The sequence below is a fragment of the Anser cygnoides genome, chromosome 7, assembly GCF_040182565.1.
Source record: "Anser cygnoides isolate HZ-2024a breed goose chromosome 7, Taihu_goose_T2T_genome, whole genome shotgun sequence".
NCBI lineage: Eukaryota > Metazoa > Chordata > Aves > Anseriformes > Anatidae > Anser > Anser cygnoides.
Genome location: NC_089879.1, coordinates 19,038,909 through 19,055,992, shown reverse-complemented (window position 1 = coordinate 19,055,992; position 17,084 = coordinate 19,038,909). Strand labels below are relative to the sequence as shown.

Here is a 17,084-nt window from a genome sequence, read left to right as displayed (position 1 = left end):
GGGTGACAACCTTTACAGTGATGGCACAAATAGTTCCAATGCTATGACTGGGACTGCACAATCTGTACTTAATATTTGTTCTCACTGAAGCCTGTCCGTGAAGTATTACAGCATGGCCCTAAATGGCTATGTACTAAATCCCATTGGCTTGGTCTATATCCCAGTAACTATACTTTTTGTTTTTGAATTTTTATCGGTTAAACGTGCAATAGTCAGGATTTCATGGCATGTTTCAATACGTGCTTACTTTCCACAGAATGTAAACAATGCTCCAGTTTATATCCCCAGTCCAGCTGCATCAGCCTATAGCCTACGAACTGAGGAAGGTCCACACAGTGTTATGCACAGCCACTCAGCTCAAGGGAAATTCACTGCACAGATGACAGCTGTTTTATAGCTCTGTCTTTGACCAAATGAAATGTAGAGACAAGCATCTGCAGTAGTTACTGTGGAGTAAAGTAACATGAACTTACTGCTAGCCAGCTTCTTTGTGAAACCGTCTGTATGCATATTCCTACCCTCAGCTCTATGAATTAGCCTATTCTTTTTTCAGAGGTATGAGTAATGGATTTAGTATATCAAATTGGTCTTGTGGTAAGGAGCGTACATGATCATTTTTCTTAAAAGCTCATGAACGGTTATTCCTTGGTAATTTTGGTTGGTTGTCAGGCCCATTGGTGCTCAGTAAGTGGATAGAGATGTCACCATCCTCCCAGCTCCTGAAGAACAGACTATAGCAGGCTCTCATCAGAGCTGAAAAGTGCTGGGGTTTCTATGGGTCCCAGATTTTTAGCACATCTATTGGAGTTTGCTACGTGGACCAGTCCTGCAGAACAAGTGGTATTCTGTCCCTTTAGAAATGCCCTTCTTGTGGGCAGGAGGTCATGCGCTTGCGCTAAGTGTGTATTTCACATTTACCTGTAGAACCAGGTAATTACCATGGATTCATGTATATTGGTTGAATTGCATGGCTTGTTGGAATCATGGTCATGTTCGCATGAAACGCTGCTTGGCCCAAGCTCAGAAAATCCCCTGAATAATCCCCTGTGCATCGCGTGGAAGCTGCCACACTGGAGCTCTGATCCTAGCCCAAGACCTGGAGGGGCTCGTGTAATACAGAACAATTAATTCTGGCCCTGTTGAAGACAAATAGGACCTTGGCAATTGATGTGGCTGGCTGCAGGATGCCCTCTCAGGCAAGAAAGGAGCGTTAATTACTTTTCCTTTTCACACAAGTCAGACCTTTCCAATAGTGATAAATGCAATTGTCAAACCACAATATCTTTTCTGTCCTGACAAGGTGCACTTTACCTAGCTCAGATATGAGGCAAGGTCCCCACTCTGCAACACCGTGACCTTCATGCTTTCCTGATCGTAAACCCTCGATAAGGACGAGAAGTTACAGAAGCCCCTTTGGCCCCCCAGCTCATACATGTCCTCCGAAGCACATATAAATTGTAAATCCATTTTGTGTAAAAGCAATGGCCACAAAACACGTGCAGTGAAAACCTTGTCACACTCAGCTCTCACTGGGGAAACAAACTACTGCAACTCTCCCCAACTTTCCAACTGTGCCTGTGCTTGCCCTAGCTCTGATACACTGCTGTGCTTGGTACAGTTGGGGAACCACTGTTCTGTTGTCTAGCAAACTAACTCCATGGCAATTTGAGCTTCTATTGGATTATCTTGACTGAATAAATAGCTAGCTCAATCTAAGCAATGTGCAAAGTCCATAGCAAGATTACAACTCGATTTGCTTAAATGAGGCCCTGTGGTTGATCCACCTGTCCTCAGTGTGTAAGAACTTAGGTCTGACCCTACAGCAACTTTTCATTGTTTTCCAGCAGCTGCGGGCAGCTCAGGGCGCTGGCTAGCCATTTCCAGCAAGGTCAGCACCCATTTCCAGCTTGGGTCAGGCTCAGAAATTCATTTAGACATATTTCAGCCCACTTAAAGTTAGGGAACTTGTTTATCTTTAAGTAAAGGGAAGTGGTGTCACTGAAATAAATCGAAATATCACTTTCTGAAGCATACCAAACTATTTCCACATGTAAACGTGCCAATTAACTCACATGAAACAAGCTCTGAGAGCACTGTCTCTTTGAGACACTCCAAAAGGGTTTACTTAAGCTGACCTACACAGCAGCAGAGAATTCTTGGCGTAGCGCAATGAAGGGCATTTGTCTTCTAAACAATTAGTCTACCGAGATTAGGGAAACAAGGACTTTTTGCACTCTGGGGTGCGTTAATAGGAATTCTCTCAAACTAGAGATGAAAAGCATTTGCCAGTCCTCCTACCTGAGTAGCTGCTGAGGGTTCTCTGCTTTCCACTGTGTGCTTGGAAACCAAGTGATAATGACAGTAATATCTAAATGCTACAAATTCAGAATCTGTTCCCACCCTCAGCTTTGTATAAATAGTACTTAACTCAGTTTTGCTGTCTAGAGGGTGAAAGACATTTAAAATTAGAAGACAGATAAACAGAAAAACTCTTCCATAGTAGAATAGACATAACTTACATTTATAGGTATCTTTTTCTTTCTTTTTTTGGGGGGGGAGGGATAGTCTCTTTATTTGCTTCCTAGTTTATGAACTTTTGCATTCTTATTTCAAGCCTATTTCTGCAGCCACTAGAATTTCAAGCAGTCATCATTAACAGTCATTGTTAATTACTGTTGAGATATATATGTAACCTCAAATTAATTAAATGAACGTCGTTCATTCTGTTGACCAAAACTGGTTCCTTCTCTCTGGAAGGGTTGCTTTGTTCCTTGTTTACACTTTGAAACCCTCTTCTGTGGATGAAAATCAGCTCTGCCTGGAAGGTGTGGCTGAGACACCCAGTGAAGGTGAGGAACTGCCTTTGGTGTGTGTGTTCTCATGGATGGCTAGGTGCATTCTCTCTTCCCCAGGGCACAATGAACCCTAAATGAAATGTAGTGCTTCTGCCTCTAGTGGTGGGAAGAGACACAATTCAAATGACTGGCAAGGGGCAGGCTGCATGGAGGTGACCTGAAATTGTAGGGAAAACTTATATTGCTACAAAGTCCTCTTGTGAAAAATACTGAAGTGGTAGTTGCTATGTATATTCAGGAAGGCCTGATCTGTAGCACAATCCTCCTACTTCTAAGGGAGTTCCGCTTTTGTCCTCTCTGCTTAGCCAGCAGTGCTTTAACTACTTCGTCTAGAATCTACGCACAACATTGGATTTCACAAATACACACTGAGATGAAGGCCAATTAAATTGAAATTGCCTCCAAAACCAGTATACCATGATGTTAGGACGAATAAATTTTCATTTGGCGTCCTGGATTTTCTAAGAATGCTTTGCTGCACTTGTAGTTGTAGCAAATAATTATGTGGAGCTCTGCACCTTCTAAAAACATCCATCCACTTATGTCTGCTTTGTGGGGGGGAGCTTCCAGTCAGCTGGCTCTTTCATTTTCTGCGATCTTTCAGTTTAGACTGTATTGGTTATTGCACCTCCAAACAATATATTAAGGAGACACTAATAACTGTGGTTTGTACCTACAGACATCATAGCTAGGAAATGCATGTCATTGCCTGTTTACATTTCCCTCTCTAGTTAACCTGAGATTGCTTGATGTGGATTAGTATTCAACATGAAGTCTGGATGAGTTTTGAGAAGCTCTAAAGACAGGACTTTTACAATTTAAGCACTGGTTGTTTCTGATTTTGCAGGAATTCTTAAGACTAAAAGCTGATGTTTGCATCCTTTTACTCTGCATAACGCTGCTATAAGTACTTCCATTGGGCTAATCTGGTGCAAACAAGGTTGTTCATCAAAGCAATGGAACATGTGTTTTGTCTCTTCATTGCTCTTTATTACTTTCTGATATTTGTAGCCTTAAGCCAAACATCTGGGAAGACAATCTGGCTTCGAAACCAGTTACTGAAGATGCTGCTAGATGTAATCTGCTCAGACAAAACTCATCTGTCTGCTGAGTAAGTAGAAACAATTTAGGAAGGCAGGAGTAAGTGACTCTTCTAGGCTTTGTCTTTCATGGTGTTTGATAATGACTAAACACAACGATAATATCTGAGTGTCAATAAAATGGTAAGTAAGAGCAGACTAGATTCAGAATTATGTCTTGGCAGTGATTTGTCTGGGATTCACAGTGATCTCCATTTTGAAAAATGTTGAGTGTTTTCAGAAAATGATCTCAAAGAAGGAACTTGGAGATACTGTTTCTTCTTCAATTGCAAGGGTTGGAACAAAATCACAGCTGTTACCGAAAATCAATTGAATATAACTTGGGATTCCTTGTGTCCCTGTATCACAGTCATAAGCACGCAGTTATAGTTCTACCTTGTGTAACTAAAAGGCAGAGTTCATGCTGTTGGATGCTGTAACTGCACTTCCATCTGTTAAAGTGTCTTTGACTTCAAAATTTAAACTTGAATTCTGAATGTTCTAGGTTGAAAGACCTAGTCTATGACGAATTTTTTATCAGTTACTGATACGCACTCTCAGAGGGAACCTCATGTTAATGAGCTTTTGTTTTGTAATATAAGATTGGATTTAGTGGGAATGAAGTGGCTTGAGCTGTGTATGTCATTAAATCTTCATGATTCTGTGTTGTGGTAAAACCTTAATCAGAAATTTTCCAGAGAAGCTTGAGCTTCTGAACCACCTAGAGATAATTTTAAATAAAATCCTCTCACCGTCTTTTCCTATGTCTCCTTTCGTATTCTTTTATTTCCCTCTCTTTTCCAGGGCACAACAAGAGACATTTTTGGCGCTGGGGTCAGACTGGTTTCTGCTGTTCACACAGAGCTACCTGCACTCTAGCACGGTTGTGCTAGGAATGAAACTACTTCTGTGCTTCCTCCACAATCGTTCACTGCTAAACAAATTCAAGGAAGGGATGGTGGCTGGGCGCTGGCTGGAAAACAGCTCTACAGGGTTGAATATTCTGATGGGTACGTGTTGGTTTAATGCTCCTGAAACAATCCCTTAATCAAGCTCAGTGGATGAATTCCCACTAATCTCAATAGACCAATAATTAGTATTGCTTTCTAGGGCAAGCTTGTCTTGGTACTTCAGGTTTTCTGTGCTGAAGGGTAGAAAACACTGCTGCTTCATTGCACTGTAGTTGGCATCTCTGGTTAGAAGTTGCAGGGAGATGGGTCTTCCTGTCTTACTTAAAATCAAGCTAGTTCGTAAGCATGTGAGAAGTTCAGATGTCAGCTTGTACAGTGAACCCTTCTTTTTCTTTAAGATTTGTTCGGTTTGCATTTTGATAACTAGACCTGTGGTTATGAGAGAGGGAAGAGAAGGGAGGAAAATTCTGGGAGAATCTCCTCTTTGAAGTTTTGTGAAATGTTGATATTGCAGTCTAGAAGAATCCTGAGTGGCCTGGAACCACAGACAAAGGAGGATGAAATTGGGTCAGTAGTCCTTCTTCCAATATGGCATTCATTTTTAGAGACTTTCTCAGAATGTTTTCATTTTCTTTTCCTTTACAGATAATTTAAAAACTCATCCTCCAGTAACTGAGAATGGCCCCTTCTTGATTTTTGGATTTTCTGTGTTGCAAAAATGTCTGACTGATCATGTCCACATCCCTGAGATCTACTTGCTGGTGGCAAGGCTCTTTCTGGCAACTCCACATTGTGAACCACCTGAAACAGCCAAGGTAAGAAAAACGTAGTGGACAAGCATGAAGCTGCAATTACTTTATTACTTTGTCATTTTCTGGCCTTTTCTATAAGAGGATTCCCAGGCAATCTAACCCTATTTAGTTTTTGGGATAGATAAAATTAGCCATCCACACTTAAAAGATGAAGTAAATTAAGTTTGATTTAAGGAAATTTGTGTTCTGAGCAAACTTGTTCATGTAGGTCTTTAGTACAATTCAACTAATGCATGTTAGAAGGTAATTCCAATTAGTTTTTCTGTCTGTTTTTATGTTGTCAGTACTCATTAAAATCTCAGAATCAGTGGTTATGTGTATTTTTCCCTGGTGCCGTGAGAAGCCATAAGGCTTTTTTTCCCCCCAGGAGTAACAAAGATATCTTTCTGAAGAGGACAATCCATTAATGTTATTCTGGAGAAAGACATTTAATAGGATAGGAGAGGGAGGAGCAGGTGGGTGTGAAGATGTTGTGGTGTTTTTTTTTTTCCTGATGTGGGAGAGCAACCATTGTTCTTGATGTAGCATAAATAATTACAATCTCTTCTTGAAATATATCTCTTCCTGTTGTAGGGAGATCTTGACTCTATGTTGCAGTGGATCTTGCAACACCACATTACAGAGAATGTCCTCAAAACTGGATTGTGTGCAGAGGCAGCTGCTTTACTGTTGGAGATGGTTAGAGTCACTGTGGACAAGGTAAGCATTTTATAGCAAGGTCAGTGCAACATGAGTGGCACTACCTGATGTACGTGGTGATCTTCACCTGTAAGCTCTAGCTTTCATCTGCCCTCACAGGCAGTACTAAGTCTAAAAGCGAGCAGGGATTTCAAAGCATCAGCATAGCTCTTGGCCTGGTTGTTACATAGCAGATGATGTGATAGGCTCATGTTTACTAACTGAACACAGAGATGGGTCTTACCCACAGAATCACCTGTTCTACTGATTCTTGGCGATAAGGATATGTAACCTTTCTGTAACCTGGTCTGCAAGCTGGGAGTTAGCTACTTGTGCCTTTTATGACTTCTCTGCGGCCATGCAGTGTTTGCTTAGCTGCTTAGGGAACATCTGGAAAGGACCTTATCTGAATGTGGAATGCAGCCTTGACTAGATGCACATTTGTCTGTGTTCAGCCCATTGCAGATGCAGAAGCCTCCTGGGAGATTAACTATCCAGGGAATGTTATCCAGTTTCTGTGCTTGGTCTATCATAGTTACACTCAAGATCCAGTGTGGCACTGTCCTGACTTCTTGAAAACTTTGGCGATGGTTGCCTTCCATTCTGGAGCACCCAAGGTATGTGTGTGTGAATCAGCCCAAGCCCTTCAGATGTGTTGCCAGGAGGAAAAATCAACTTAAAGGAGGTTATAAATTAAAATCCCTTGCTTGTTTGTCTGTGTCTACAGGGAGGTTCTGAAGGTCTTTTGTCCCCTGAAGGTCCAGCCATTGCTGAAGGGAAAGGCTGTGTTGATTCTTCCTCTCTCCCACTCCTGCCACACCCTGCCAAGAAACAAGTGTGGGATTTCATAGGCATCCTCCTGATGGACAGTCTCCTCAACATCCCAGCAAACAAACAAGGACATCCACTTGAGCTGCTTCTTGAGGTTTCTGTTGTAGTCCTCAGGCTTTGCTGCTCTGCTTTGCTCTGGGGGTGGAAGGACAGGAGATATCCTGCTAGTAGCCTAGTGAAGGGCTAACAGTGATGAAGAATTGTATTCAGTAAGCATTTCCAGCAGTCCAGGATAAGGCTGGATCACAGCTCTTAGCATGCATTACTTCCTGCCAGATCTGGACAGCATACATAATAGAATGGAATTCCTCCTACCTGTTCTTGCAAGGAAGAGACTTCTCTTTCTGCCTGCTCTGCATTCATGCTACACCTAGACTCCAACGAAGGCATTTTTCAGGCAACATTTAACATTAAAGTAAGGCATGAAAATTTTCCCTTTCCCTAGTAATGCCTGCATGTCATTAGAGCAGCCCTTGAATTCTAGAGAGAACAGAATATTTCACAGAGCTTTCCTGTGTACTGTTTTTTAGACAAGAATTTCTTTTCAGTGACCAAATAAACCAAAACCAACCGTCTCTTTGCTCGTTTTTTAGGACAGCTTAATGAAATCTGTAACAACTGAACCTAGGATTTGAATTCCAACCACTCAAAGCACTGGAAAGAGTCAATCGACGAATTGTCAATAGTTCAGGTGTTCCAGACATAATCATGGAATGGCTTGGGTTAGAAGGGACCTTAAAGATCAGCTAGTTCCACCCCCCCCCCCCTGCCATGGGCAGGGATGCCACCACTAGATCCCCACTAGATCAGGTTGCTCAGGGCCTCATCTAACCTGGTCTTGAACACCTCCAGGGATGGGGCATCCACAAGCTCTCTGTTCCAGTGCCTCACCCCCCTCTGAGTGAAGAATTTCTTCCTAACCTCCAATCTAAATCTCCCCTCTTAGTTTAAAACTGTTCCCCTTGTCCTGTCATTATTTGTTTGAGCAAAGGGTAGCTCAGACTTAGCTTAGTAAGACAAATAGTAACAAACACAAGAATCTTTATTGCAATTGTCATCTTATGAGTTAAATCACATTGTGGAGCAGCAGTTCCCTAAAGGCTTACATAATAACTTCCCAAGGCTTAATCATGATACAATTGAAAATAGAGTGGCTGCTATGACTACCTGCATCATTTCTATGACAGTTACTGATTTGCCTTTGCACAGAGGAGTACAACAGTCTTCTGCACTAGTGTTACTGTGGGTTAGCTGCTGAAGATAACTGTTAACCTTGCATCAGCTTTTCATCTGCCCATAACAAAGGCTGAAGTGTGGAAGTGAGATGGAGTTCTTCTCCTCTTTCTTCTTGTGCTGTTTTTCCCCATCTCTTCCTAAAGCAATGCCTAGGGGGTTAAAGGAAATGTTAGGCATTTTGAATTATCTCAGGTTGTGTTGAATTTATTTTGGAATCTCTACTTGTTACCTTGAGCAAAACTTTTACCAAATCCCAGTCTTTGATAGCTATAAACTGCCAAAGATCCAGTGAAATCAAAAGCCCTTGAATAGAGGCTGAGTGTGACTTTCAGAATCTGATTTTTTGCTGTTTTCTTGCTTTAGTAATGTTTATATGGTGACTGTACAGGCTTCTCCAGAGGATGCCACCAGTGAACAGAAGAGAGATTTTCAGACAAAAGTCTTGCTCTCTGCTATGGATGTCTTCCATGTTATCAGCCAAGGCGAGGGGAAAACAAGACCAAGAGGTGAGTGGTGAGATTCAGATCATTAGGTAGCTGATATTTGGCATTTAGCTGTCCTTGTTAGACAAGCCTGGAAACAATAGGTAGAACTCAGCTCGTCAGGCTGGCCTGTCCATTTACTCCTGTCATAAATTCACATACAGAAATTACTGCAGTTTTACTCTGTTTCTAGAGCTTTTTTTGAGAACAGATTCTGAACATTAAAAGGGAGTACTTAACAAGAAAGAAACCTAGGCTTATCTTTAAGTGCTTCTGGAAACAACCCTGGTAACTTTGTTGTTGTTGGTTTACTTTCTGAGTCATTGGTTGGACTAGTCCTTCAGGACAGTGTTTCAGTGGGATTGGTTCTGTCCCTAGGATGGAGCAGTCATACCCAATCTAATTAACACGTTTCTGCTAGACCTAGAGTTTTCTTAGACATGTCCCACCTCTGATAAATTGACTTGATTTTGTTCTTTCTCAACTCTGGCATTCTCAGATCTTACATTATATTTTACTGCATTTCAAGTTGTTGCAGGATAATCAACTCTCTTGTATTATCTCCAGGGAGCAGTGATCCTCGTGGCACTTCAGAATCAACTGCATCTGTATCCGTGATGAATGTTGCTTATTTTGCTCAGAAGCTGATTGAGAAGCTGAGCAGCAGAATGTTTGCTGCTGACCCCAAGCAAATCCTGCTCTTCACTGCTAAACAGATTGTGGGGGTGAGTCACATGAAAGATTTTTTCAAACTGTTATAAACATTTTATCTGTTTCACACTGAGATGGTGATTTGACAAATCTCAAGAAGTTGGCTGCAATCTAATGATTCTGATTATTTCTGTTCTCTTGCATGAGCTGATAATGGCTGTAAATGACAATCAGAGCTAGATTTTGCTGAATAAAGAAGGGAGAGTTAGCTCTTTCCCATGTACCACTCTCTGCTGCCTATGTATATATTGCTGAATGAGAATAAATTAATCCTTTCTACAATTCAAAGGACTTCAGCAGAGCTACAGGAAAATTGAATTTGTACCTAACAGGTAGTTAGGGGGAATATTGCCGAAATAAGTTTAGAACAGCTTAAATGAGGTGAGAGGAGTGAATCCTTGGGGAAGAAGTTTTTTTGAACAAGCCAAGTACACTGCTGTTTTGTATTTTCACAGGTCTTAGAAGGCACGGTTTCTCAAAAGGAAGTTTTCCTCAATACCCTGTACAGCTGTCTAAACAGAGCCATCCTCTACTGCCTGTCCAGACCACAACAGTCACTGCCTGAAAAGTTTAATGTCCTGAACACTCTTAATGTTCTACAGGAACAGTGGGACATTATTTTTGCAACTTACAACTCGAGTAATAATTTTGTTGTCTGCCTAATGCACTGCCTTTGCCAGCTGAATTCATGCAGGTACAAATGTTTGTCTTGGTGTGACGTCTGCTTAACACTCTGTACTGTAATTTATGGCAGTGGGTGCAGCAGGGGAGATCTTGCATGTTTTTTTTATTTTTTTTTCTTCACAATGTTTAAGTAATCTCCAATTTGGAGAGTCCCTAGATGCTGAGATTGAGATGGATACACCTAGACTAAGGATTTTGGTTGTACTGTATCCTAGCAAGACTTTGGCCTATTGGGTCTCAGTGCTCTGGGGATTTAAAGCACCATTTTGCAGCTGTCTGCCTTGGGCAGAGCTTCTTGTCTGAGCTGGTGTCTATTGAAGTTACAGAGTAAAGCTCCCTGGGGAAAGATGGTTGTTTTCCCTTGTACATTTTACCAAAAAAAAAAAAAAAAAGGCAATATTTTATCATTTAATTTCGAGGGAAAGTTTATTCATGTGCTCACTGTTCTGGGGACAAATGATTGGTTTTTAGCAAGAAAGTGGAAGAGGTACAGTTCTTCAATCAGAAAACTGTTTTCTCCTTGAAACACTGGTGAGCAGAAAATTTCCTCCCACCTCTCTGGTTTAGAGGCAGATTAGTATGCATATTTGTGGATGTAATAAGCAAGGCACAGTAGAAGGTAATAACACTCAATTCCATTTCTTTCATTTTGAAAAGGTTGTTTCATTTCAGAGGCACTCAGGCAAGCTTGCAGGTTTGTCTAAGAAGAACCCTTGAATTTGCACAGAGGTTTAATTGCTGCTTTGTATTAACTAAGATATTTATGTGTATCTGTTTTACTCATCCAGCCTTTCTAGCAGCTCACTCACTTTGGAGTAAACTGCAGTTAACAAGTCTCAACTGATTTCAGTGGAGCTAGCTCATGAGCATGCCAGTAAAATGAGAATCTGGAAATTTTGGGGTGTAAAATCATTCCACAAGCATGCAGGTGGCTGTTTTCTGAGCTGTCTGCACTGAGGTAGTTTAGGGAGATGGTTGTTCTGATTCAGGAGTCATTCTTATGTGGGTACACTTAAAACATACGTAAAGTAGTGCATTGATATTGTGAATCTTCTTGTTTTGGTTATCGTTACTTGGATATGAATTACAAAGTCCTGGTTCTGCTGAAATTGTTGGGAGTTTTGCCCTTGACTAAATAGGACTAGAACATTCATAGGTATTCTGTTTGTTATTCTTACAGGTTTTGTGTCAAAGGTACTTTTTTTTTTTTTTTAAATGTAAACTGGGGAAGGTTGGCTTTTGTTGTTTTTTGTTTGTTTTTGGACACTTCTGTTTCTTTAAAAGAAGCAAATAATGGCCAGGGCTTTATTCACTTTGATGTTTGCTGTTTCAATGGAAACCTTCTGTGCTGCTTCGGTGTGCTGAACTGAATGCAGTGGTAAGGTATCATAATAGAAATGATCCACAGTTCCTGAGATTTTCTATAGCTCCATGATTATTCTTATTCCAGTCAGATAATAATTTCTAGACAAAAACTGTGGAGATGGAGTAAGGATTGCTTGTATATAAGAGTATAAATATTGACAACAATAAAAATTACAGAAGTTTGATATTATCCAAAAGCCAAACATAGCAAGTCCTGTGAATCAGAATTGTTGCATTTTAAAGAAAACCAGAAATAGGCAGCTTTGCATACGCAAGAGGCTTTACTCTCCCTTGTAGTGGTGCCTATTTACTCTTGAAATAATGTAGTGTATTATGAGTGGCTATAGTGGGTCAGAACAAGGATCTAGGTGGCTCTGACTCCTACATTGGCTAATACTGGTGCTTAGGGACGAGTGAAAATAGGGCGAACACTAGGTGCTAAAGTATGTGGCCTTGTTATGCTGAGTGCTTTATAAACTGTATGAGACTAAGTGAACAGATCATCTGTAGGATATGGCAACACAGTGTTTCCCAAACAATGGGAGATAACTCTAGTGAAGAAATTCGGAGCAAAGAGACTGCACAAAGCTTTCCTGTATCTCCCCTGAGCACCCTGCGTGCAATCTGGATACCTCAGTACAACCCTGTGCTCGAGCTAACTGAGGTAAATAGTAGATAAAATGCACCAAGGACTGCAGGGATAAGGCTTGTAGAACACAGTGATTCATAGGATCTTGATGAATGCTTTGAGTTTGAAAATCAGACTGACAGGAATTTAATTCCCATTTCATGTAATTTCTGCAGTGTCATGTAATTGATGTAGGCCTTTGAGCCTGGGAATGTGGCCTGCTACATGAATAAAGTAGGAGTGGATGAGTAGAAATAACTAGCTTTTTCATTGTCCTTGGTTTGTTCTACATCTGCTCTCCTTTTCTTTCGTCACAGCTATCCAGAAGGTTTTGGGGTGGATGCCAAACCAAGACTGGCTTCTCATCACCAGATTTTCCTTGCACCCAGTGAAGAGGAGAAAGGCAGCCTACCTACTCCAGATGATGGTAATTTATTGCACATTTGCTTCAGCTTACAGGGTATGAAAGTGCCTGATCTAAACAGCTATCCAAGCAGCTTGTGCAAGTGCTGCTGAATTCCTTCTTCACAGTGTTTAGGCACTGCAGGCACAGCACAGAGGAAGATTGTGCTAAAAACAGCTAGTGTCTTTACACGGTATGTTTTTATTCCAAATTCATACCCCACATCCTCAGGAGTAATGGATATGTTTGGAGATATTTTCCCCAAGTTGTGGCCAGTATCAGTGCCCAACTACCTGCTATTTGGAGTTCTGTTTCTCTTTTCAAGGCCTATGTAGCTTGGTAGCTGAAAGAAACGTGGTTCTTTTTAGAAAAAACAATGAAAACACTTGGGCTGGATTCAGTGTGTGGGCTATCAGCTGAACCTTACTGCAGAGACGTGTGTGTTGTTGTTGTCTTTTTTTTTTTAAATGTATTGGTTTGGGTATGAAGCAGTCAGGTCAGTCTGATTTGCAGGGAAAGACAGCAAAACAGCTCAGCACTTCCTTGTACAGCCCCTGTTGCCGTATCAGATTTTTTCATGACTTGGTTACCTTCCTCCTACTGTTTCTGATGACATTTGACAATATAAAGGAATGGCCTTTATGTGCTTTAAAACTCTGTGTGATAATAAGCTCATCAAACTTCTGATGAGATGGTTTTCCAAGGCAGGAACCAGATAGAATCATCTGTCACTCCTACTCATTTCATTCAGGGAATTGAAATATAATGAAAGAAATGTCCTACTCTTTTCTGTATTAGACTAAATGGTCTGGCTTAGAATGTGTGTAGACACTGGACAGAATGGAGAAACTCTATGCACTCCAGCAGTTATTCTGGACCAGAACTGTTCAAAATTAGATGCTTTTGATTTATCTGCTGCTTGACTTGTTACATAAATTACAAATGAGTATTTTTTCTTTTGCTTCTTAGTCCATCAGGAGATTCTGAGAACAGTAGAAATCATCTGGAAGCAGCTCATCTCTCAGAGGCGGCAGGCTCTGGAGGACATTTACAAGATGGATCTCTCTGTAAAAGGAAGTGACAGAGAGAGGGACATGAAGATAACTGAGATCACTCCTTTATGGGAAGAAATGATGACAAAAGCTTGGCAAAACTTCCTAGGTCTCTGCTCTTTAATTTAACACTCATTGTAGTAACCAAAGATATTGCAGTGCTTAATGGAGAGCTGCTAATTCCTCGGTTGTACTCTTCCTCTGCATGTCACCTGCTAGATGAAACAGGTTCTCATTTTCTGTAATCCAGTACTGTGACTGTTTTCTGTGTCATGCCCCAGCCCTTCTGTAATCATCTGGTGATGGATTAGGGCTGGTGTTGTACCATAAGAAAGAGAGGTGTACTTAGACAAATGTATCCCACAGGAGAATTTAATAAGAGGGAGGATATTTAGGTGAAAAGGGGCATCCCAGTGATGCTGGTATATGGCAGACCTCAGTGAGGCTTTTAAATAAAGGCTTTTGAAAAGCATATGTTAACTCACCTCTCTTGTAAAGAAAAGGACAAGCCAGCTGAAGTGAGGTGCTACCACGTTGTATCTTGTGTAAGACTGATACACATTACACAAAACCTCCCTACAAGCTCCACTTCAAGTCGTACAAGCTCTTTTTCTATTTTTTTTTTCCTTTTTTGGCTCACAGCATCTGAAAAGAGAATTCTCCAGAACAAAGGAGGGCCTGGCTCATCTCAGAGCAAGCACAATTCCTGGAGTGAAAGTCTTTCTTCAGCTATTAGGCTGATGCCTGGCCGGAATACAAAGGAAATGACATACAAATCTGAGGTAACATCTCCTTTTTGTCCTTTCTGTCTCTGTCACCTTCTCTGCCTTTGATATGGTTCTGGAGAGCTTGTCTGGACTTGTGAGGCTTCTGTGTATGTCTGTTGGTGTGTTCCTTTGGAAATTAGACACCCATGGCTGTTAAGGTTCCTTTCCTAGACTTTAAGACTAGAGTGAGACAATTACGAATAATTTTGTCTGATCTCCTGGATGGAAGGGGCCAGAAAGCTTTACTTGGCGTTTGCCTAAAAGTAGAGATTTCAGTGAGTAAGGTGAGACCTTTATTTAATAAGCTGTGCTAGACTCTTGAAGACCAGGTCAGGTGTTTTTGCTTCCGTATTGGGGAGCACTCATCAGCACTGGACAGAGGTGTCAGCTAGGGTTTATTAGGTCAGTTTCAGAACGTCACTGCTGAAGGTGACATGGTATGAAATAGCTTTAGACCAACAGATGGTCTGCCCATGTATGGAGTGATTGTGTAGCTCACATGGAGTGGGAAAACATTTTTTCTAGAAGCCCTTTGTCCTTCTGTGTGCAACAGTAGATATTTCTGCTGGAGAAACTGCATGCATGCCGTGTTGTTTAGGAATCCCGGTCTGTGTAGAAATGCAACCTAAAAAGTTGTGCCTTCAGTTCTACTCACTGGATTTATTAATCTGTCATCTGTATAATGTTCATATTCCTATTGTACCTTGAATTTAGTGACTTAAATCCTGCTTGTCAACATTGTCTGTTAGCAGTGTACTTTTAAACAACCGAGGCCCCAGCATGGCAAGGTGCATGGTAATATCCATAACTTTAAATCTGACTAACTCTGATGTTCAAAAACTCCATCAGCTTTCTAAATATTTAAAATCAAATTTAAAAAGTAAGCCACAAAAGAGAAATGGGGTGGTATATCTTTTTGGTGGCAGAGTGGGGAACAGAATAGCCAGAGAGCAAACTGAAGATTTGGAAGCCACTGAGATCTCATTTCATGAGCTACTTGTGTGGGCAATATTCATGAGAATGGTTAAGCCATATAGGTTTTCCCTGCTTATCTGGGTGGAAACACAATGTTTGTGTTTCCAGGCTGTGGCTCTAATGACAAAATTGGTAGTGCCTGTCTCGAGATACATTTTCACTTTATTTATTTGCAGTAGTCTTTTGTATGATGTTGTGTAGTTTTATGAGTCTTGGTGAATCCTACAATGCTAGCTAGTAAAATACGTATTCTTACAGTACTCCATTTTATGAGTGTGATACCTCAGAAGTTTTAGCAGTCAAGGCTCTGTTATAATTTCTGATGCTATAGTAAGCCATGGTCATAGTAGAAATGCAGAATAAAGAAATAGTCACTGATGTAAAGAACTTAGGTTGACAGCCTTAACAATTTCTGTTTTTCACAGAATGACAGAATTGTAGGGGTTGGAAGGGACCTCAAGAGATCGAGTCCAACCCCCCTGCCAAAGCAGGTTCCTTAGAGCAGGACATTTGTCTAGAATACAAACAACACACCAGTTAGTTGTGTACATTGGGGCTAGAGTAGCTATAGGGTACAGCAGCACTCAATTGACAGAATATTCAGAGCTTTGAACTGTTTCAGTGGGGCACTTCGAACTGGGCATTCTCATCTTACTGCAACGCTGAATGTATCAAGGTCTTTTTTTCCTCCTGTTGAAGAGACAGTCTGTTACAGCATCACTTTAGGGAGTTTTAACCCTGTAGCGCTTAAGCTGCAGCAGGTTGAATCTTTATCCCCAGTGAATTGCTTCAGTTCTAGTAGTGTTAATCGGTAAGGCTATGATACCTAAGTAATACCTAAGTCAGTGCCTGACTGAGCTGTAGTTTTTTTCTCACTATGCCACAGCATCCTTTTCATTCCTTAAAATCACGTTGCTGCTTACAGTGAGCAAGTTCTTCCCAGGTACATATGTAGACTGTGATGTCATACTGCAAGAGCATCTACTATTTGCCCTGGGGTCTGTTTAATTATTTTTTAAAATTAATTTTGATTATTACAGCTGATTACACCTCAGTGAGCAATGTAATTGATATTTGTAAATGTATCCCAAGGAACATTTTGTACAACATGCTTTTTGCTGTTGAAGGTTAAAGACTCCGTTATTGGTTTTTCCCTAAATATGCCCACATCATTAGTTCCTCCAGTGAAAAGGTTGCCATCTGGAAAAGGCAGCACGGAGACATTATTCAGGCACAAGTGCATGAAATTGGTGTTTCTGCATCTTCTGTCTCTCTTCTATAAGGAAGGGGCTTGTAATTAAAGGAGCTGTGTTTGAAGGAAACATTACTCATTTGGTGTTATTCCTTATCATGTCAAAGACTGACAGCTCTGTAGCTCTGATAAATTGTTCCTTTCAATGAGATGCAAAGCTACGGTTCCAAATATTCTTCTCTACTTTCGCTCTCCCTGCTTTTCCCTCCAGCCTATATTTGAAAGGACTTGCTGTAAGTTTCAGAGATAAAAATTGAGGGGGAAGAAAATGAATTCCTTTGCACTTCCACCATCCTTTCTTCACTTTCTTCATACACTTCACAACAAAGATAAAAGGTGAGATTCTCAGTATCAAAGGAAGCT

The 17,084-nt window shown here is 40.9% G+C and overlaps 1 protein-coding gene across 4 annotated transcripts in view; it reads left to right on the top strand.

Moving 5' to 3' along the window:
* WDFY4 (WDFY family member 4) overlaps positions 1–17,084 on the top strand; it is a 134,699-nt gene that overhangs the window by 42,879 nt on the left and 74,736 nt on the right. For all 4 annotated transcript variants that reach the window (XR_010832719.1, XR_010832718.1, XM_048069286.2 and 1 more), the window contains 13 exons: positions 2,758–2,849; positions 3,867–3,966; positions 4,739–4,944; positions 5,491–5,660; positions 6,231–6,356; positions 6,791–6,952; positions 7,063–7,260; positions 8,791–8,908; positions 9,452–9,609; positions 10,051–10,289; positions 12,590–12,699; positions 13,645–13,836; positions 14,370–14,509. Coding sequence is in view for 2 of the 4 variants with exons in the window: in XM_048069286.2 (XP_047925243.2) it covers positions 2,758–2,849; positions 3,867–3,966; positions 4,739–4,944; positions 5,491–5,660; positions 6,231–6,356; positions 6,791–6,952; positions 7,063–7,260; positions 8,791–8,908; positions 9,452–9,609; positions 10,051–10,289; positions 12,590–12,699; positions 13,645–13,836; positions 14,370–14,509 (2,011 nt within the window). In the remaining 2 variants the exon portion in view is untranslated. The remainder of the gene's footprint in view (positions 1–2,757; positions 2,850–3,866; positions 3,967–4,738; positions 4,945–5,490; positions 5,661–6,230; positions 6,357–6,790; positions 6,953–7,062; positions 7,261–8,790; positions 8,909–9,451; positions 9,610–10,050; positions 10,290–12,589; positions 12,700–13,644; positions 13,837–14,369; positions 14,510–17,084) is intronic.